The sequence below is a fragment of the Kogia breviceps genome, chromosome 2 (assembly GCF_026419965.1).
Source record: "Kogia breviceps isolate mKogBre1 chromosome 2, mKogBre1 haplotype 1, whole genome shotgun sequence".
Classification (NCBI taxonomy): domain Eukaryota; kingdom Metazoa; phylum Chordata; class Mammalia; order Artiodactyla; family Physeteridae; genus Kogia; species Kogia breviceps.
Window position 1 is genome coordinate 129,823,038 of NC_081311.1, and position 22,567 is coordinate 129,845,604.

General features: G+C 35.4%; 1 protein-coding gene across 43 annotated transcripts in view; it reads right to left on the minus strand.

The window, feature by feature from the left end:
* BAZ2B (bromodomain adjacent to zinc finger domain 2B) overlaps positions 1 to 22,567 on the minus strand; it is a 390,894-nt gene that overhangs the window by 121,648 nt on the left and 246,679 nt on the right. For all 43 annotated transcript variants that reach the window (XR_010839121.1, XR_010839120.1, XM_067026151.1 and 40 more), the window contains one exon: positions 9,186 to 9,332. Coding sequence is in view for 41 of the 43 variants with exons in the window: in XM_067026151.1 (XP_066882252.1) it covers positions 9,186 to 9,330 (145 nt within the window). In the remaining 2 variants the exon portion in view is untranslated. The remainder of the gene's footprint in view (positions 1 to 9,185; positions 9,333 to 22,567) is intronic.

Sequence of the window (22,567 nt, forward strand, 5' to 3'; positions counted from 1 at the left end):
ATTTTTTTAAAAAAGAAAGTGATTCATTTTGCGGGGGACAACTTCAGGTAATGGGGTGGAGTAGTAGTGAAGTGGCCACACAAATCATCCACAGAAAATAATTATAAAAATGTGATTTAAAACAACAAGGGACTTCCTGGTGGTCCAGTGGTTAAGACTCCGCACCCCCAATGCAGGGGCCCCAGGGGTTCAATCCCTGGTCAGGGAACTAGATCCTGCATGCCACAACTAAAAGATCCCGCATGCAGCAACTAAAAGATCCCGCATGCAGCAACTAAGACCTGGTGCAGCCAAATAAATAAATAAATATCAAAAAACAACAACAACAAAACTAAAGATACTGGAAAGCATCCAAAAGCAGAGAAAAGCCAGGGGAAAGTTTAATCTGGAAAAAATGGTAACAAGAAGGGGTGAGAAGTGTGACTTTGTGGCTTTCTGGTCTGATACTGCTGTCTAAATCTCACAGCTATAACTCCAGAAAACAGTGGAAGATGAAACAGCAGGCTTATCAACTAAAGGTGCCAGAGGTCAGACTCCAAGGCTAAGAAAACATCAGGAAATCAGGAAATTTAAATGGGAAATCTTGGCAGTGATCAAACCACAGAAAGAAGGAGACTCAAATTCAGAGATTAAACTTTCCAAGTGCCTAGCTAAAAGTACACTGTGCATGGGGCACCACAAAATAGCCAGGAGAGAACGTACAGAAAGACAGAGCTACACACAGCAGATCTGTTCAATTTGATGTATTCCTTAATTGAGTGCATACCTTCACCATGATTAGCTTAGACAGCAGAAAGCCTGAAGTTTCAGAGAACAGAGTTGAAAGCTGGCAGAGCAGATGGAAATCAAGGGGTAATCTTAGGAGCAAGGAAACCACAAAGAGAAAGAGATGCATCTCTGCCACGTAGTTGGCTCACCCTACAACTTTCACAGGCACAGAGGAGACCCACAGGGGACCAGTCTGCAAAAGTGGCAGTGGGAAACCAAAAAACAGAGCACATATCATTAGTATGTTTTTTGACCACAATAAAACTAAAATGGACATCAACTGAAACATTTAACGTTTAAATGTTAAATTACTGACTTTTAAACAACCCATCAGTCAAAGAAGAATTCACAAAGGAAAATAGAAAATATTTTTACTAGAATGATAATGAAAACTATCAGAATTTGTGGGATACGGCTATAGTTGAATTTAAAAGGGAAATTCATAGCATTAAATGTATATATAAGAAAAGGAGAAAGGTCTAACATAAATGATCTAAGTTTTCTCTTTGAGAAATTAGAAGAAAAGATGAGGAAATCCCATCCATGGAAAAACAGAAGGAAACAATAAAGGGCAGAAATAAATGAAACAGAAAACAGAATATCGGGAAAAAAAATCAATGAAACCAAAATCTAGTTTGTCAAAAAGATTAATAAAATTGATTAAAGCTCTAGTCACAAAGGAAAAAAGAGCACACATTATTAATATCAATAATGAAAGAGAAGATATCATTACAAATCCTACAGACATTCAAAGGATAAGGTACTATTTTTTTAATTAATATTTTCGCTGTGTTGGGTCTTCACTGCTGCATGTGGGCTTTCTCTAGTTGAGGCAAGCAGGAGCCACTCTTTGTTGTGTTGCGCGGGCTTCTCATTGCGGTGGCTTCTCTTGTTGTGGAGCACGGGCTCCAGGTGTGCGGGCTTCAGTTGCTGTGGCACTTGGGCTCAGTAGTGTGGCTCGCGGGTTCTAGAGTGCAGGCTCAGTAGTTGTGGCGCACAGGCTTAGTTGCTCTGCAGCATGTGGGATCTTCCTGGACCAGGGCTCAAACCCATGTCTCCTGCATTGGCAGGTGGATTCTTAACCATTGTGCCACTAGGGAAGTCCCAGGATAAGGTACTATTTGGAACAACTCTGTACCTGTAAATGCAATGACTTAGAGGAAATGGACAAATTCCTTGAAAGACATCACTAACAAAAGAAAAAGATAACCTGAATAGTTTTATACTTCTATTTTTTTTTTTTTTTTTTTGGTGGTACGTGGGCTTCTCACTGTTGTGTCCTCTCCCGTTGTGGAGCACAGGCTCCGGATGCACAGGCTCAGCAGCCATGGCTCACGGGCCCAGCCTCTCCGCGGCATGTGGGATCTTCCCAGACCGGGGCATGAACCCGTGTCCCCTGTATCGTCAGGCGGACTCTCAACCACTGCGCCACCAGGGAAGCCCTGTACTTCTATTTTAAAAGTTGAACTCCTGGGAATTCCCTGGTGGTCCAGTGGTTAGGACTCCATGCTCTCACTGCCGAGGGCCTGGGTTCAATCCCTGGATGTGGAACTAAAAAAATCCCACAAGCCACCCAGCATGGCCAAAAAAAAAAGTTGAACTCCTGATTTATTATCATCAACAACAACATTAGAACAAACAAACAAACAAAAACAACAATCTTCCAAGCCCATATGACTTCAGAGTGGATTCTACCAAACTTTTAGAGAAGAAATATTATCAATTTGATACAAACTCTTCCCTAAAAAATGTTTTTAAGAAGGAAGGATTGGTCAATTGTGTCGATTCTTCCAAGAGGCTGAGTGAGATGAGGACAGAAAAGTGACACTGGTGTGGACTGAGATATACATAAAAGATGAGGAAAAGGAGAAAGCACATACAACTACGTATTTTGAGAAGTTTGGTTATAAAGTGAGGCAGAAAACAGAGTAATTGCCAGAACAGTGTTTGGGGGGAAAGAGGGAAGGGTTTTTGGTATGTATTATTTTTTAAGATGGGAGATAACTATGAGCATGCTTTTATACTAATGGACATGATCCAATAAATACAGAAAAATTAATGATACTGTATAGGAGGAATGGAGTCCTTGAAAAGTTTTTTGCAATCTTTAAAAAGAATTGATAGGTATTTGCTTTTGTGACAGTTAAGAGCCATATTGTCTTGAGTTAAGTATTTATTTTATTTGGTTTAACTTATATTATTACATAGACTAGTATATCAAAAGAGATCTGTAGTAAATATACATGAGCTACTAGATGCGCTAATGAAATACTATTTTTTTCAGAAGAAAAGAACCATTGAAGTTGGAATAAAGCTCATGTACAGGTATCAGGAGTTTATTATAATACAAAGGTGGGGAGATATGGCAGGGGGGCTATCACCAGATGAGCTAAAATGGATAGATAATTGGCTCATAATTTAACATGTGCCCCAACCTCCTTTTAGTGTTCCTTCCTGTGATACAGAAGCTGATCAGCTAAAAAGTATATTTACCAGTCTCTCTTGCAGCCAGGATTCTGGATATAATTTAGATTCTGCCAATCAGATGTATTTGGCGCTGAGTTAAGCTGTTACATTGGCAGTACATGAGGTATCCTTTTTGCTGGTGCAGATCTAGGAGGCAGCACAGAATAGCCCTGGAGCCTGTTATGTCAGTGGTTCTTGATCACTGGATTGATTGCAGCTGAGGTGGTATGATCCATGGAGCCATCAGTTAGAACAATGGTGTCCTGACTGAACTAGAGGTAATTTCCTTAAGCAGGTCAATTCAACAGTAATGCTCTGAAATCACTCATAGGGGTCAGGGGTCAGCTCCTCGATAATTTTATAAGTACCTGATTCCTTATATTAAATATTTCTGCTTAAAATAGCATCAGTGGTTTATGTTATTTCTAGCTGAACCCACTGATACATCAAACAACAATCTCAACTGGTGATAGTTCCAAAACCAAAAAGGCAATTCAGTCTATCACAACTGGCCTGGTATCTGATAACCATATACTTTTCAAAGTAATATTAAATGAGAGATAAGTGAAATCTCAAAAATATATATGCATAACCGTGGAGGTAGAAGACAATTTCTTAGACAAAAAGCATAACCATAAATAAAAATATTGGTAAATATGCCGACATTAAAATTGGAAGTTCTTTTCATCAAAAGACAATGTCGAATAAAAAAAGACACACCATGTGGGAAAAGCTATCTCCCACAAAGATAACTGAAAGAAGGACCAGCATCCACAATATAAAAAGAACTCACAAATCTATAAGAAAAAGATGCACAACCCAATAGAAATATGCACCAAAGCCCTGAACAATCACTTCAAAAGAGAGGAAACCCCAAAAGCTATAAACTTATTAAAAGGCACCTTAATGAATACTACTTCATATTCATTGACAAAAATCTGGCAATGACAAGTGTCAACATGAATGATAAGCATCAGGAATTATAATACACAGCTGATGAGAAAATAAATTGGTACTACTGGCAAAGTTGAAGACATCTTCAAAAACGTATGCATATGAATCAGGATTCATGTATAATGATGGTCATAACATTGTAATTGGCAAAAGTTGGAAACAACTCTAATATTTACCAAGAGTATTTACATGGATGTACAGTCCATTCAAATGCAACATGCAAAACATGCAAAAAGATAAATGATGCTTTTACACTTTAAAATGTGTTCTTCCTCCACATTTCTCATTACATCACCCTTCTCCCAGTTATCCAAGTCATGTCAGGGCTTCTCTCTCAATCTCTCAACATCCCTTTGCTCAAATCCAGTCATTATATCCCATAAGAATCTACTCCCCAAATATCTCTGGAACCTTGTTTCTTTCTCCATCTCCAATAACTCCTTAATTTTGGCCCTTATCATTTCTCACCCAGATAAATTTAAGTACCTTCTAAAGGTCTTCTTTGCCTCTAGTCCCATCCTCATTGCAAACTGATGCTCTACATGCTGCTAGCATGCTAGCATTTTCAAAGCATTAAAATCCTTCCACTTGATCAAGTATGAATAAAAATAAAGGTTACAATTTGCTAGGCACCTATTCTATGTCAGGCATTATCTCATTTATCGTTATAAAATGGGTATCATATTTATTTTATAGATGAGGTAACCGAAGTTCAGAAAGGGGTAATGTACCCAAATTCACATGGCTAATAAGTGGACAAGCCAAGATTCAATTTCAGGGCCTTTCAATTGCAAAGTCCTTGCTTTTAATCAATACATCATTCTGTCTAAACTCTTAAACATGGTGCATGAAGTTCTAAATGATCTGACCTTAACCTACTCCCCAGCGTGATCTCCTGTATCTCTGTTCCATTTAGCCATAGCAGATACTGGCTATCCATTCTCTCCTTATTCCTTACTAATAACCTCTATTTTCTTCAGGATGGCAATATGCTCAGCTAAAAACTAATTTTCCTGGCCTTCCTTGAAGCTGAGATTACCATTCATATAGTTCCGACAAAAGAGATACTAAGTGGAAATCTCTGGATAGGGTTTCTGGGAAAGCTCTTTAAAAGGGGTCAAAGTAAGCTGGCATACAAATTTTGCCCTCTTTTATTCCACCTTCTCCATTCCTGGAAAACAGGGCTGTAGGTGGATCAGCCTTCTAAAAGCCATGAGATACGACACGTGAGCATGAAAGTCCCATACCTCAGAAGACAGGATATAAAATTAGGAGCCCAGGTCTGTGATGGCATCACCCACCTCAGAACTGCGGATCTATGGACTGGTTCGTGTATTTGCCATGTGTTCCTATTCATAGTTAATCATTGTCATAACTGACACCCTAAGTTGAGGCCTGACTGATCAACTTGCGATTTCCTCAATATACCATGATTTGGCACAGCTCTACAGAGGTAGGCCTGCAATTAAGATATATGTGTAATTCAGTCTCTAACTTTAAAAGTAGGCATACCCCAGCTTTAATGAGAGAAGTTTTAAACAGTTTCTCTGTTTTATACATTCAGCATTTTACAAGTTTTGTTTGAAGCGTTCTACCTCAAAAATGGATTGAAAACCACTGGTCTATGGCACAGTTTAACTATCACTGAAATTTCTCAAAGTTCTATGCTTTGTTTGTATTAGGTCAAATGACCACAAATCTCGAACAAATCCACTCTGTAAAGTTTAATTTTGGAACTATGCTGAAATACTATTCTTTCAGCTTTCACTCAGAGATAATATGTGAAATAGTGTCTGAATACTTATGAAATTGGCATATAGGATATTGTGTATCATGTGGCCTTTTATACAAAGGTTCTGGTGGTGTACTCCTCAAACCACTCAGAGCCAGGAAAAAGTTCGTTTTTCTCTGAGGAACTGATAAGGTTACTAGCACTAGTATGTGAGCCATGTAGCCCACTGTGTTTTCTTTTTATTCTTAACAGATAATTAGTTAAGTTTTTTGTTCAATATCTGTGGCTTTCCTTGGCTAACATTTTTATACTTTTTAGAGCCTATCTTTTAATATTTTAGTTAATTGTTTTGTTTATTGTGCCAACATATTTATTGAAAGCTGTCCAAAATTATTTAGAAGTAGGCAAGTTATTTTTTAAAAATCATACTTTAAAGGGAAAAGAAATATAACTCTGCTAAGACTGACAAGACCCACTATATGCAGAGAGCCTTAGATTAATCAATCTTTATTGCAGTGTTATTTTCTATCCAAGTTACTGTAATAAAATTAAAGGTGTGTTGTGAGAGACAGTCCTCCAAGGTCCTTCCATGTTGTTGCTGGGTATGCCAAGAATGCAAGGTCTTGACCACTCTTTAAAACTGGGCCATTTCTCAGGATTGCAGTGAGCAACCTTGATGGATGAGGTGACATTTCCTTCCAGACAAAGAGCGGCTTTGCTTTCATTTACTATAAAAGCAGTGGGTTGCCTAAGCCGTGACACAACCCCACTGTATGTATAAGATTCAACTGGGCCCCTCCGTGTCGCCCCTGTGGGATTTGGGAGACATGGCGAGCCAATGCCAACATGATGTTTATGCTATTTGCTATGCTATAGTAATAAAACCTCTGATCTAGGAGTCTTACATCTTCTACCAGCATCATAATAGTAACAGTAGGTATGTATACTCCCAGACCCTGACAAGGTGTTGATTCAAAAGAAATTAGTTGATTATTCAAAGTTCGAAAGTAGGCTTGAATTAAATCCTTTGTAACTCAGAGGAATTCCTACAGAAATATCATTAATGAAGATGACCAATTAAAAGGCCAATTTAATTGGAGAAAGGCCAATTAAAATAACTGTTTAAAACAAAAGAATGTCCTCAAAGGGACCATTAAAGAACTGGTGAGGTTTTGACATTTTACAGATGAAAATTCTTTTTTGTTGTTTCTATACATCAAAAACATTGAGGAGACTCAAATTGTTTAAAATAATGAGGCTAGGCGCATTATCACTCTATAATTTTACTTTTAAAAGGAGAAAATTACAGACAACGACTAGGCCAAAAAAATGAATCAAATAAGAGAAGACAGGAAAATATGATAAACTGAATTATGCAGGACAACTGAGCATTCTCCACGCAATGTAAGGCTCTACTTTAAACATAAACCACAACACTGCGAATATTAAAAACAAAAAATAATTTTCTTAGAAAGTGAAAAAAACTCACGTTGTAGGTACTAAAGGTATAATGTGTTAATAAATGATATATTTTGGAATAAACATTGAAATAAACTATAGTTTCATTCAATTTAAGTATCTCTACATAAAAACTCAACAACCTATTTTACTTACAAATAAATGATGAAAACTAATTCCTTTCTAGATAAGGAAATTTCTGATATTATTCAGCAACTAAGCATACCCCACCCTTCTGCAACTCTCAACTACCACTAACAATAAAATAGCGCCCAACAGGTGACTACTCAGAATCATAAGCAATTCAAATGTCACTAATTCAGAAAACTAAGTGAGAAATAGGTGGTAGCAAAGGGTCCAGAAAACTCAAGGCTCTGTACTCAAGGACTGAAAGCTTCAACATTAAAAAAAAAAAAGGACATTTCCCTAGAAATATTATATATTTTAAATACAAATTCACAAGTAAATACAAAGTAAGACAGCAGATGGGAGGAACACAATGAAAGGAGCTGACACAAACGGAAGGAGAAGAGTTATAAAAAGCACAAAAGAATAATTACAAAAGTACAGCTGTGTGCAATCATTTAGACAAAGAAACTTAAGGTAAAATGCCAACCATGGTATCACTATTTTTGAACACAACATATCATCAAAGGCATTTATCATTTTATATATAGCCATCATTTTATACACAAGGGAAATGTGGATGAAATTGTTAAATGAATGCCTTAACCAAGATTCTACAAGGTGCAGGAGAACAGGAATTTTATTTATTTATTTTTTTAAATGTAATGGTATTTTATTTTAGTTATTTTATAATCACTAAGACAATGTTAGAAAATTGTTCTGATAAAATGACAAAATGACATCCTTGTCATTCCATTGATTGGAAAAACCTCAGAATAATTCAATAAATATATATTTGACAGTTTGCTAGGGTATTTTGTCAGCAAACATTCCATATTTACGTATTTCATTTACCCAAAATTATAAATCTAATTTTGAAAAAGTAAAATATCACTTAGTTCTAATGCTTATACATATGAAATAATCTATAAGATAAAATATATTTAAGATTAAAAATCTTCCTAGTGATAAAGGAATAAGTTAATCAAGTTTAGGTCAAAAAAAAAGAATGTATTTTACCAAATATTCAAACGTGTTTGGGCAAAAAGTGATTTTTGAGGGGTAAATAAAAATACCTTCCACATAAAACTAAAATTGAGGATATTTTCACTACTAAAATAAAGTTCCCTTTTTAGCAGTATAAACTTCATTCATGTTTAAGAAAAATTTGTCAAATATCTTAAAATATTTTTCAAAATATTTAAAACTTAAAAAATATTTTCCATCAGGTAAATGATATGCCTTAGTATACATCTTGTGAACTAGGATAGCTGGGGTTTGGTGAAGGTTATTTCGAATACTGGAAGCAAATTTAGGGCAAATGGTCCGTGGCATTGGGACCTTATCTCTCCATCAAGGATTCCTTTATATTTCTTCACTCCCTCATGGGCCTATTGTTTCAAGAGTTTGCATGTATTAATCTATTAATTAAAATGGTCAAAGAAAGATATTAAAATGAAATTCTCAAAGCTTCTAAAAATCATAGAAAACATGGAATAAGCAGTGTTACTCCAGTGTGCTGATAAAATACAGAAAAAGCAGACTAAATGTTTAACTTAGCCATTGTTCAACAGATCAACAGAGGTAATGAAAACATTTTATTCAGAGTTCAATAAAACACTATGAATGCAAATTAGTAAAAGGATGGCATTCTAAAATTGAGTTAATAAAGGGTATTCACCACATGGGTTGATTGTAGAGCTAAGTGAAGCAGCTCCAGTGGAAAGGCCGCCTTTTGAAACTGATGAAGCCACAGAAGGTATAGAAGATGAAGTCGGTGTAGCAGAGGAGGCTGTTGAGGATGGTAACCGTTCTCCAGACTCCATATCTATGGGAGGGAGACAAATGTTAATTTACAGTATTAAATAGAGGAATTAAGCAAAAGAATTAAACATATTTAAAATAAGTCAAACTTTTAGGAATACTTTTTTAAAATATGAAATAAGTTTAGAAATACATGTTCTTCAGAGAGATAAAATATGAAATAAATAAAAATAATATAATTTAAAATACCAGTTTATGAAATAAGTTTAATGTTAATATACCAAATCTTCTTCTAATAGACTTGCAGAATATTCTTATATAAAAAAATAGTAATAGTCATTTGAATACAGTAACTTCATACAACTGTGTGTTGCCATAACTTTAGGAAAATTAGCATATTAACTTCTTATTCTTCTTAAATCACTTCATGATCTATTCACTTACATCATAATACCCATATTATCTTAATGAATCAAGAAGATACTACCATATTTGAGTGAACTGTAACCCTGTCTTCTAAATCCAGATAGCAATATAGTTGTAGGTCTTAAAAATCCATGAATCTGACCTGGTAATTAACCCCCAATACAGTGAGTCCCGCCCAAAAAAGACAAATACATTTTAGAGTTTATACTAGAGTCTAGTCTGAACTATGGTCTCAAAATAGCTTTAGTATGATCCATTTATAATGACTTAACCAATTGTAAGCATCTGTATTAATTTAGCTATTTTGGGTACAACCTTACATTGGTATTGTTGTAATAGTTTATGTTGATATTAAAAATCTAGAATGGAAATGATGAAGGAGTCAAAAGGTACAAACTTTCAATTATAAAACAAGTAAGTCATAGGATGTAATGGGCTGCATGGTGACTATTGTTAATAATACTTTATTGTACATTTGAAAGTTGCTAAGAGAGTAGATCTTAAAAGTTTTCATCACAAGGAAAACAATTTGTAACTGTGTGGTGATGGATATTAACTTTTTGTGGTGTTCATTTCACAATACATACAAATATCGAATCATTATGTTGTACACCTGAAACTAATATGTTATATGTCAATTATATCTCAATAAATTTAAAAAATCTAGAATAGGTTATGGTCATTTTAATATTCTACATACACTAATTATACAATTAAGCAAGGAAATTGTAAAGCTCACAGCTGCTTTAAGGAGTACACATATATATAGGAAGAGACAAAAAAATACACTACTCACCCATAAATGAACTTATGATCAACCACAAGTAAACTTTCATCATTCAAATAATCTAATCACAAAAAGATTTGCCTGCAATTCTATAGCCAATTCACATCATTATTGTATGTTTTCTAAGAAAAATAATTTCATTTCATTTAAAAATACTGGCCAATTAACACATGAAAAGATGCTCATCATTGTTAATTATTAGAGAAATGTATATAAAAACTACAATGAGGTACTACCTCATGCCAGTCAGAATGGCCATCATTAAAAAGTCTACAAATAACAAATGCTGGAGAGGGTGTGGATAAAAGGCAACCCTCCTACACTGTTGGTGGGAATGTAAATTGGTGCAGCCACTATGGAAAACAGTATGGAGGTTCCTCAGAAAACTAAAAATAGAACTACCATATGATCCAGCAATCCCACTCCTGGGCATATATCTGGACAAAACTATAATTCGAAATGATACATGCACCCCTATGTTCATAGCAGCACTATTTAAGATAGCCAAGACATGGAAACAACCTAAATGTCTATTGACAGATGAATGGATAAAGAAGATGTGGTATACATATACAATGGAATATTACTCAGCCATAAAAAAGAATGAAATAATGCCATTTGCAGCAACATGGATGGACCTAGAGCTTATCATACGAAGTGAAGTAAGTCAGAAAGATAAAGGTAAATACCATATGATATCCCTTATATGTAGAATATAAGATATGACACACGTGAATTTTTATCTATGAAACAGAAAACAGACAGAGATAAAGAACAGACTTGTGGTTGCAGGGCGTGGGGGAGTGGGAGGGATGAGTTGGGAGTTTGTGATTAGGAGATGCAAACTATTACACATATAATGGATAAACAACAAGGTCCTACTGTATAGCACAGGGAACTATATTCAATATCCTGTAATAAACAACAATGGAAAAGAATATGAAAAAGAATATATATACATGTATAACTGAATCACTTTGCTGTATAGCAGAAATTAACACAACATTGCAAATCAACTATACTTCAATAAAATAAATTTTAAAAAATACAGTAAAATATTGGTCAATTAAAATAATGCAAGATTAATGTTTAAATAATTGAGAATCCATATGTTCTGTAGATGATTTTTCTAAGATAGATACATATGGAAAAGGTAATCTCAGGTTGACACAATAGCATCATTAATAGGGCAGTTTCAATGAGTTTTCCAATCACATACAATTCAAAAACTTCTCTTCATATTCTGACATCGCTGTCAATCACCTCCAAAGATAATGAACTGCTATAACAAGTTTGCCCATAATCTTAAAGAATTTTTCTTTCTCTTTATCAGCGTTCAGTATGGAGAGGCATACTTGGTACTGATGGCTACATGGAACTAATGCTTAAAAGGCAGATTTTGGGTCATCAAATAGTTACTAATAAGCTTTGAGACACACGGCTGTCTGACAGCAAGGTCCATGGCTGACAACTTCCTCTACAAACTATCTTCACCAGCAAGTCTCATTTCACTAAGAACAAAATACATATTATTTACAAAAAAATAAAAACCCAAAACATAGATCTAGTTTACAAGAAAAGGCTGTTTTAAAAAATTTAGAGCTGGTAACCTTACTGTCTCAAAGATTTCTAAAATGTACTATTTAAATGTATTTTGGGGGCTTCTCAATGATTTTATTTTTCATTTTGTTAATTAAAAAAATTTTTAAATTGATGTAAAATTGACCTACAACACTATGTGAATTCTAGGTGCATGACATAGTGATTCAATATTTCTATACATTACAAAATGATCACCATGATAAGTCAGTTACCATCTGTCACCATACAAAGATATTACAATATTATTGACTATATTCCCCATGCTGTACATTTCATTCTTGTGACTCATTTATTTTGTAACTGGAAGTTGGTAAATGTATTATTATTTTTTTTAATAATGAAAGGGTTTTGTAAAAAAAATTTGCCTTTTTACTCCACAGCAAAAGTAATTTGGGACATAATATAGATAAGCACTTTAGCTGAGTACCTGGCATATAAAAGCTCAATGAATGAAAACCATTGCTTTTTATAGAATAGGTTATGAGCTCTAGGTATATTTCGTTCTGTTGATATAACTTCACCCAAGGCTAAAACAAAGAATACCCAGAAGACATAATGAGCAGTCTCTACATTTGCTCACTGGAGATTACTCTTCCTGGAAATATTTATTAAAATAAAAAATATACATGTACTTGGATCTACCAATCTACTTTTAAGACTCTATTCTATAGAAATAAAGCACCAATAGTTCCTTTATTATAACACTGTTTAAAGGTAAAATAAAATTGAAACCTGGTAGTACAAAAGAGGAGAACTAGAGCTCGTAGTATGAGGTTGGGGGCCTTTTTCAGTTTCAGTAAAAGTGCAGTTTTCTCATTTATTCTTGTTGTTCTTGCTGTTCATTTAAGTGGGGAAAGTTTACCTCTTTTGAAAAAAAGCATGCTTATGCAGCCATTTTCCTTAGAAGTTCTATTATATACATTATTCATATATTCTTTTATTTCAACTGTTTTAATCTTAGATATATATTTCTAGCCAGTATTCCTCTCATACATAAAGTACTTTTTTCTTACACTGGCCTTAGTTAAAACTTTTTTTCTCATATTTTAATAGGTATTTCTTAGTTCTAGTAACTCAAAATTTGGTCAACTATTCCATGTTCACCTTATAGATATCTTTCTTTTCATTTTAAAGAAATTTAACAAATCCACTCTAGCCTTTGCTAGTCTAGAATGAAGATTGTTTTATGCTTGCATTAACAAGGATTGGCTTTTCAAGTTTTTCTTTTTAATTTAAATATTACTGAATTCAGATTTTATTTACTATTGTTCCCTGTTAAGCTTAACTCTGGAAAGAATCCTAGCCACCAATTTGAAAGTTAAAAGGTAGGAAGGCAATGCCTTTGTAACAGTGAATAATTCACAAAACAATCATTGGCTTGCCATATTGTAAGAACTATTCAAAAGAGAAAGTTTAAAATACATGTGCACTAAAGGATGCTAAAAGCAGTACGTGACAGTCTGAGTAGAAACAAGGTATTTGCATAGTCTCAAAGTATCTCCTTTAAGATATTTACTAATTAAAAAGGGCAAAAGAGTAACACCACAGTGGAGAAACTATATCACCAATAATAAAACATATTGATATCATGTATCCTCTGATGTGCTTAGAAGAGCATATCACCTCTGTGGTATTTTTCCCAATAACATATAACCTCCGTTGAATCATGAGAAAACATCAGACAAACCTAAACTCAGAGACTATATACAAAATAATTGACTAGTATTCATCAAGTATCAAGGTCATGAAAGAAAAGGAAAGACTGAGGAACTGCCATAGGTTGAGACTAAGGAGATACAACAACTAAATAATGTGGGATCAGATTGGATTTTGGAACAGAAGGACATTAATGGAAAAACCGGTAAAATTCATAAAAGATATGTAGTTTATGGTTAATAGTATTGTACCAATGTAAATTTTCTGATTTTTTAATTTTAATAATTGTACTATGGTTATATAAATTAATAACATTAGGGAAAGCTGGGTAAAAAATATAGGTGAATACTATGTATTTGCTTTTTAACTGTTTTTTAAGTCTAAAATTATTTCAAAATAAACAGTTAAGAAATGAAAAAACAGTCTGACATACAGTAAGCATTTAAAAATATATATTATATATATATATATATATATATATGCATTGGGATTGAAGAGTGTAAACTTAGACCTTGAAGAAATGAAGATAGAGATTACATTGTATCAGCAAGACACTTGATAATAGATGTTATCTGGGTTTAAAAACTGTATCTGGACCTTATTAGCTATGACCTTATAAATTATGTAACTTCCGTGAACTTCCAGTTTCCTCATGAGTAGTATGAAGGTATAACTGGGAAGATTAAATGAGATAATGCATATAAAGTTCTGAATACCTAGCATTCAATAATTGTCAGCAACTGTTTTTAATAAGTGAATGTCTGTGCATATAATTATCCATGGATATGTGTGGCAGTAAAAGGTATTTTTAGATTATTCATTTCAAGTAAATATTTCTGAGTCACATCTATTTATAGGTTATATGTATATGCATAGCATGTTTGACATTTTTTACCCAGATAAATTATGATAAGAATTTAAAATAGGGAGATTGGGATTGACACATATACACTATTGATACTATGTATAAAATAGACAACTATTGGAAACATACTGTATAGCACACGGAACTCTAATGCACTGTGGTGTCCTAAATGGGAGGGAAATCCAAAAGGGAGGGGATACATGTATATGTATGGCTGATTCATTTTGCTGTGCAGTAGAAGCTAACACAACATTGTAAAGCAACTATACTCAAATAAAAATTTAAAAAGAAAGAATTTAAAATAAATGCCTCGGGACTTCCCTGGTGGCGCAGTGGTTAAGAATCCATCTGCCAATGCAGGAACATAGATTCGATCCCTGGTCCGGGAAGAACCCACATGCCGCAGAGCAACTAAGCCCATGCGCCACAACTACTGAGCCTGCACTCTAGAGCCAGCGAACCACAACTACTGAGCCCGCGTGCCACAACTACTGAAGCCCGTGCACCTAGAGCCCGTGCTCCACAACAAGAGAAGCCACCACAATGAGCCCGCGCACCGTAACGAAGAGTAGTCCCCACTCCCTGCAACTAGAGAAAAGCCCCAGCAACGAAGACCCAATGCAGCCAAAAGATAAATAAATAAAATAAAATATTAAAAAAAATTTTTAAATGCCTCACAATTGTATAAGTACAAATGGCAAGGTGTTTTACCTCAAAACTTTCAAGAAAACTTGGAGCACAAATTATAAATGAAAATTAACATATTAATTATCAGTTGAAAAAATTTACTCTGTGATCACGAGTTATTATTCATCATTCAAGCATACTACATAAAAGTTGGCAGAAATCCATTTACTCAAACCTCAAATATTTGAGGTTATCTTAGAAAAATATCAATATCTTAGAAAAATATCAGTATCTTAGAAAAATACATTCATTAAAATAAAAATAGTATCCAAGAACCACCTATTCCCAGATTTCAGTTCTGGCCAAAGCATCCAGATCTGATACTTGCACTCCTGTAATAGCCTCTCATTCTGACTCTGTGTGTTAAGAATACTATCTTCATCTCACGTTCCAAACAAACACCATCCAACCAATTCTTTGTGACCAAAACCAGCCCAGACACAAGATAAAAATGAACAGACTGTAAGAACATGATCCCCACCAGAACACACTCACCTATGGGAGAATATCAATTAGTAGGCATGTCTTTTAGCTTAAGGCCATTCATGAGAGGATATTTTCTAATGTATAACTTCAGGATTTTCTTATTTACAAAGCTAATTAGGTAGGGTAAAGATTACTACAACTGAAAATTAACATATAACACTACAGCAAAAAAAAGTTGTTGATGTGAATGGGTGAAAAATGTGTGATGATGAAGGGATTCTAAATGATTTGATCTATTAGAGATCTTTCCCATAGTCTGAAGCAGTAGTTATTAACCGGAGGTGATGCTGTAATACCCCCTCATCTACTAGGAAACATTTGACAATGTCTGGGAACAGCTTTGATTGTCATAACTGAGAAGGTGCTACTGGTAGAAAGAGTCCAGGCAGGGATAGTGCTAAACACCCTACAATTCACAGGACATTCCCACAGAGATAATTACCTGGCCCAGAATGTTAGTAGTGCTAAGGCTGAGAAATTCTGATGTAAAGTATCAAAAACTGTATTACTTGGAATTCAATCAGCCAAAACTTTCTGTTAAATAGTAGTTCTTTATAATTATTATAAGAAGATATTTCAAGCTGATTTATTGCCACTGCAATAAATGATAAAATTATATTCAACCTATCTTTATCAGCATACCGCCAGAGTTTATTATTTTACATTTTGTCCTAATTGTTTAAAACTGATCATGTGGGGCTTCCCTGGTGGCGCAGTGGTTGAGAGTCCGCCTGCCGATGCAGGGGACACAGGTTCGTGCCCCGGTCCGGGAAGATCCCACATGCCGCAGAGCAACTGAGCCCGTGAGCCATGGCCGCTGAGCCTGCGCGTCCGGAGCCTGTGCTCCGCAACCGGAGAGGCCCCAACAAGTGAGAGGCCCGCGTACCGCAAAAAAACCCAAAAACAAACAAACAAAAACTGATCATGTATAATATACAATTAATGCACATCATAATGTTCACGCACACTGGGTAACATGAATTTACTGTATTTTTCTGAGATGATGTTTACCTATAACAATTCTGAGAACAGACAAAAATCAGAATTACCACAAACAACTTCTTCCCTGAATGACGATTTCACACACGCCAAAAAAATTCGATGATCAGTTGTTAATACTAATCAAATTCACACATATCAAATGTTCCTTTTTCTGTAAACATAGAGCTTATGAACACTGACAGCTGCTAGGTGTAAACCTGAACAGGTGCAAATAGGGACAGGCAAGACAAGTTGGCTCCAAAACATAAACATGATCAGCTGCCCTCTGTTTCACCTGCATGAATCCTTTAAAAGTATAGCTATAGAATAGACTGAAGATTCAGAAAGTAAATATATAAATAGACAGATATTTCTTCTGCAAAGAGTTTTCTTAGAATGTCTTTATCTTTGCTAACAATACCAAAAGTTCTCTGTGGGAGTTCAAAGCACATAAGTAGACTTGGCGAACGCTCACTTTTCCTTACAATATAACCTCACATGAAAAACAATAATTGGGAGGAATATCAGGAGACAGTCACTATGCTGCTTCTTTTGCTTTAGCAGGATCACTAACAGCAGAGCTTTATAAATCAGTTATGTTCTCAAAGTTCTGACAAAGGCTTTTATATAACTATTTAAAAAATAACTTACAGGAAACTGAATATTTGGATAAACAATACTTCAAAATATTACGTAGCAAAACTAAAACGAGCAACAAACAAAAATTTTTCTGTTAAAGGATTTAGAGAAATAGGAGGTGAGGCAGAAATACCTTATTAGACAACGAACAAAATTATTTTCTGAATATTTTTGAAGGAAAATGATTCTATAACATTTTTATATACCGACATTTTCAGAAATAGTAATTTCAACTCATTAAGTATAATATATTGTGGTTTAAAATAAGAATATATGAAAGGGATCAATTTCCTTTGCTGCTTGACACATTTTTAACTACTACAGTAAACAGTCAAGCAATTACATCCCCAAACAAAAGTGGGCTGGCAATCAGGTGCTCTTGGTTGCAGCCTGTGAGCTAGAGCAAGTCTCTGACAATATCTCTACATAATAGTTTCCTTATCAGAAAAATGATGGGATTGAATTAAACTAGCCCTCAAATCCATATCAATTTGATGAAAAAGAACAAAACAAAACAACCAAAAACCTTCACATTACATTAACATATTTAATAATTTAATTCCTTATTTCCCTTATCCTCCCTACCACTTGCCTTCGTTCTATCTTCAAATGTATGTCATTCTAAATTACAGATTTCAGTTAAATCTTTAAAGATTTACTCTTGTTTTATTTATACCTCAAGAGACCTGATGATGAGAAAATTAGCCAAGAGTAAAGCACTGATTTTCATACTGCTCAGTAAATATCTATTCAGGGAGTAAACTTTTCCATCCAAAGGATTAAGTATTCCTTTGCAATGAGCTATCTGTGAGGAAGAGGTTATCCTAAGATATAAGAAAGGATATAAAAGAATATTAAGAAATATTTGAACAAGACTTAACATATACAGATCAACTAAACTGTAGGTAGAGTCTGTGGATTTAAATACTGATGAGAATTAACAATTTCTAAAAAGGATACAAATGTTAGAAGGATCAAAAGAGAGACAAAGTCTGATTAATTGATCCTTTCACCTACAAATGCAAGGGGTCTCAAAGAACAAGCAAAAAGACCCAAATCTTTGCTTAACTAAGAAACACAATTACAATTAACTGAAATTTCTAAGACATTTCTGGATAGTAACTGAGGCAGATAAGTAACAGATTGAGAAAATAAAACAGGGTAACAAACCGAAATCAAGTAACTCTATGTAAAATATCTACATATACTCAAAAGTCAAGGAAAGAAAGATGCCAAGTACTACATGACTGATAAACTAGAATAAAAACTCCCTTTCAATGGGGAAGAAGCAGAGCTAACCTAACAGGGAAAACAGCACACTTCTTAAAGAACAAAATGAGCCTAAAAGTTTATGAACACCAATGCAGAAATATTTCTGTCCTGGTCACCTTAACTCTAATATTATCACTCTCCTGTTCAAAAGTCTTCAATTTATCCATATCACACATATGGGTAAAGATATATGTGAAGAATATTTATTACAACATATTAACTGCAAAGATTTTTAAAAACAAAAATTCTATCAGTAAGAAACTGTTAAATTATGGTACTATGCAGCTGTTACCAAACAATGAAGTAGATCTAGACTAGCTAATCTGCTGAATGAAAAGAGTAAAGTGAGGAAGAATAGAAATAGCAAGATCTCATGTGTGAAAAAGAATAAAAGGGATATATTCTCATGAATGTATGCTCAGAATATTTCTGGAAAAATATATAAGACACTGGCACCTGTGATTCCTTCTAGGTAAAGAGACTAGGGAATTAACCTAGGATGCAAGAATTCTTTTTCACTATATATCTTTTTCTTTTTTTTAACCACTTGAATGATTTACAATGTGCTAGTATTAATGACAGTTAAACTAATTTTTAGAAAAGATTTCTACAGGTTTGTTATTGCAAGAAATTATCTTTCAGAATGTTGTGCAGAAATCCCAGTTCAAGATGGTGACATAAGAAAATCCCGAACTCACCTTCTCCCACAGCCACACTGAGCCTACCACTATATATGGAAGAATTTCCTTTCAAAAAACCTAAAGTCTGGGTGGATGATGACTACACATTGGGAAAACAAGAAGAAAAACACATCAAAGAAAGATGGCAGGAGAGGCTGGGATGCAACCCCACCATAAACCCCACCATTGCTGGCAGCAACCCACAATGCAGAAGGAACTCAAAACCTGGAGCTTCTTCCTGAGGAGCTGAGTTCAAAACCCACATCAGGCATCCCATACGCTTGAGACATGAGTCCCTAAAAATTCTAACTTTGAAAACCAGTAGGGCTCCTGTCTCAAGATCCACAGGACTGTACAGATCTGAGAAAGCCCTCCTAAAGAACTCACATTCTCGGACCCCAGGGCCCAGCTAAGAGGTCGTGTATGGTGTCCAGACTTAAAAAATGAAGGAGGCTCTCACCTGAGGGGCAGACACCTAATTTAACACACACATCTAGGAGAGTGCTGGAACACTCACCAGGGATGCAAGTTGCATCTTCGCATTTTCCTTTTGCTGTGCTCCAGAGCACCAGTATCTCCAGGAAGGTGTCCCAATTATGGTGGGTGTCATCTAGGGGACCCTCTACATCACCTGGTTCTGGTGGCCAGTAGGGCTTATGCTTGTGGGTCCCACAGGACTATAACCCATGAAAAAAGAGTTCTTAAATAGCTACCACCTCCAGGGCACAGCAAGAGACAACAGACCCAGGAGCTCAGTCTTTCTATGAAGGCCTATTAGCTAATCATCATGCCTATGGACTGAGGGGCAGGCTTCTAAATAAACACACGTCTGGGGGCTGACTGTAATCCTTTCCAGACACCTCAGAGGGCAGGCCTTATCTTCGTGTTTACCCTCTGCCATGCTTCATTCACAATGTCAGTGTCTCCTGGAGGGGAAAATTACAAACGAATGTCTGATGCCCTGGATTTTATGTCTGGTGGCCCAGTTTTTGCAACTATCACCCAGGGAACACCCTTTATCACCTGGCTCTGGTGGCTGCAGGGAGGAAGTGAACATGTGTGTGGGCGAGGTTGCATTCTTACATCCTATGGAACTGTGGCAGAGACATTTCTGGACAGGCTACCATCACCATGGCACTATGCAGACAGTGAACTGAGGCACACCCCCCAGTCTTTCTGTAAGAAGGCCTCTTTGCTTGCCCTGAAACTCTGGCCTGAGGGGCAGATTTCAGGTCTGGCACATATTTAGTGACCTACAGACCTGCTCTCAAGGAATGTAAGCTGTGGATACCATCTTGGCACTCTCCCACTGCCTTACTCCAGCTTGCTGGTAAAACCCAGAAAAGAGCTAATATACTCATCTGGAGGTCTGACTTTTGTGATTGCTGCCCAGGGGACACCTCCAGATCACCTGGCTCTAGTGGCAAGCAGGGCTTATACTTGTTCTCTCACAGGACTGTATATATTTGCATACTTATAAAAGCTGATGGCTGAGGGTCTAGGTGCTGAGATCCTCCCCTTTAGGACAGTGACAGATCTTAGAACATTCTCAACTGCTGGGAGCTATTAAAAATAGGCTATTTGGACAAGCACAAAGGTTGGAGAGAAAACCGAGAGCTGAGGCAGTGTTGAATAACAAAGTTCACCTCATACTAGAGGCCCCTCCTTCAAGAATGGGAGAGGTTGTTGTTTCACCTACTATACAGAAACCAACACAGAGAGTCAAGCAAAATGAAGAAACCGAGGAATATGTCCCAAGTGAAAGAATAAGATAAAATTTGAGGGGAAAAAAAAGCATAAAATCAGAGATAAGTAATGCATGTGATAAAGAGTTTAAAGTAATAGTCCTACTGATACTCACTGAACTAGGGAGAAGAATTAACTCAGTGAGAACTTCAACAAAGAGATGGAAAATATAAGAAAGTACCAAACAGAAGTCACAGAGCTGAAGAATACAAGAACTGAAATGAAATATACACAGGGTGGGGGTGTGGGGGGAGGAGGTTCAACAGTAGACTAGATGAAGCAGAAGAAAGAATCAATCAACTTGAAGACAAGCCTGTGAAACTCACCCAATTAAAGCAGCAAAACAAACAACAAAACAAAAAGAAAAACAATGAAGTTAGCTTAAGGGACTTAATGGGACAACATCAGATGGACTAACACTCACATGGTATGAATCCCAGAAGGATAAGAGGGAGAGAAAACTTATTTGAAGAAATAATGGCTGAAAAATTCCTAAACTGGGAAAGGAACAGATATCCATATCCAGGAAGTACAGAGAGTTCCAAATAAGAGGAACCTAAAGAGACCCACACCAATATACATTACAACTAAATATTAAAAGTTAAAGACAAGGAGAGAATATTAAAAGCATCAAGAGAAAAACAATTTTATGAACAAGGGAACCGCCATAAGACTATAAGGAGATTTTTCAGCAGAAACTTTGCAGGCCAGAAAGGACTGACATGATATATTCAAAGTGCTGAAAGAAAAAAAAATTCCAACCAAGCACACTCTATCTCACAGAGTTATCATTCAGAAGTGAAAGAGAGATAAAGTTTTCCAAATAAGAAAAAGCTAAAGGAGTTAAAACTGCCTTATAAGAAATGTTAAAGACACTTCTCTAAGCTGAAAAAAATTAGTAACAAGAAAACATTTGAAAGAATAAATCTCACTGGAAAGGTAAATATATAATAAAGGTAGTGGATTAATCACTTATAAAGCAAGTATGAAGGTTAAAAGACAAAAGTAGTAAAAAAAAAAAACTATGATTATAATAATTAGTTAAGGGATACATAAGATAAAATTATGTAAAACAGCACACCAAAAACATAAAATATAGGTGAGGGAGGGAGAGTAATAATGTTGAGCTCTACAATGAAATCAAACAAGTTGTTATCAACTTTAAAACAGATTGTTATGGATATGAGTTGTTTTCTGTAAGCCTCATGGTAACCACAGAGCAAAAAGCTATAGTAAATACACAAGGGGAAAAGAGAAAGGAACATAAGCATACCACAAAAAAGTAATCAAAACACAAAGGAAAAGAGCAACAGAAGAAGAAAGGAACAAGAGAGGAACAACAAAAACAGCCAGAAAGCAATTAACAAAATGGCAACAAGCACATATCTATCAATAATTACTTTAAATGTAAGTGGGCTAAATTCCCCAATCAAAAGATGTAGAGTGGCTGAATGGATTAAAAAAAAACAAAC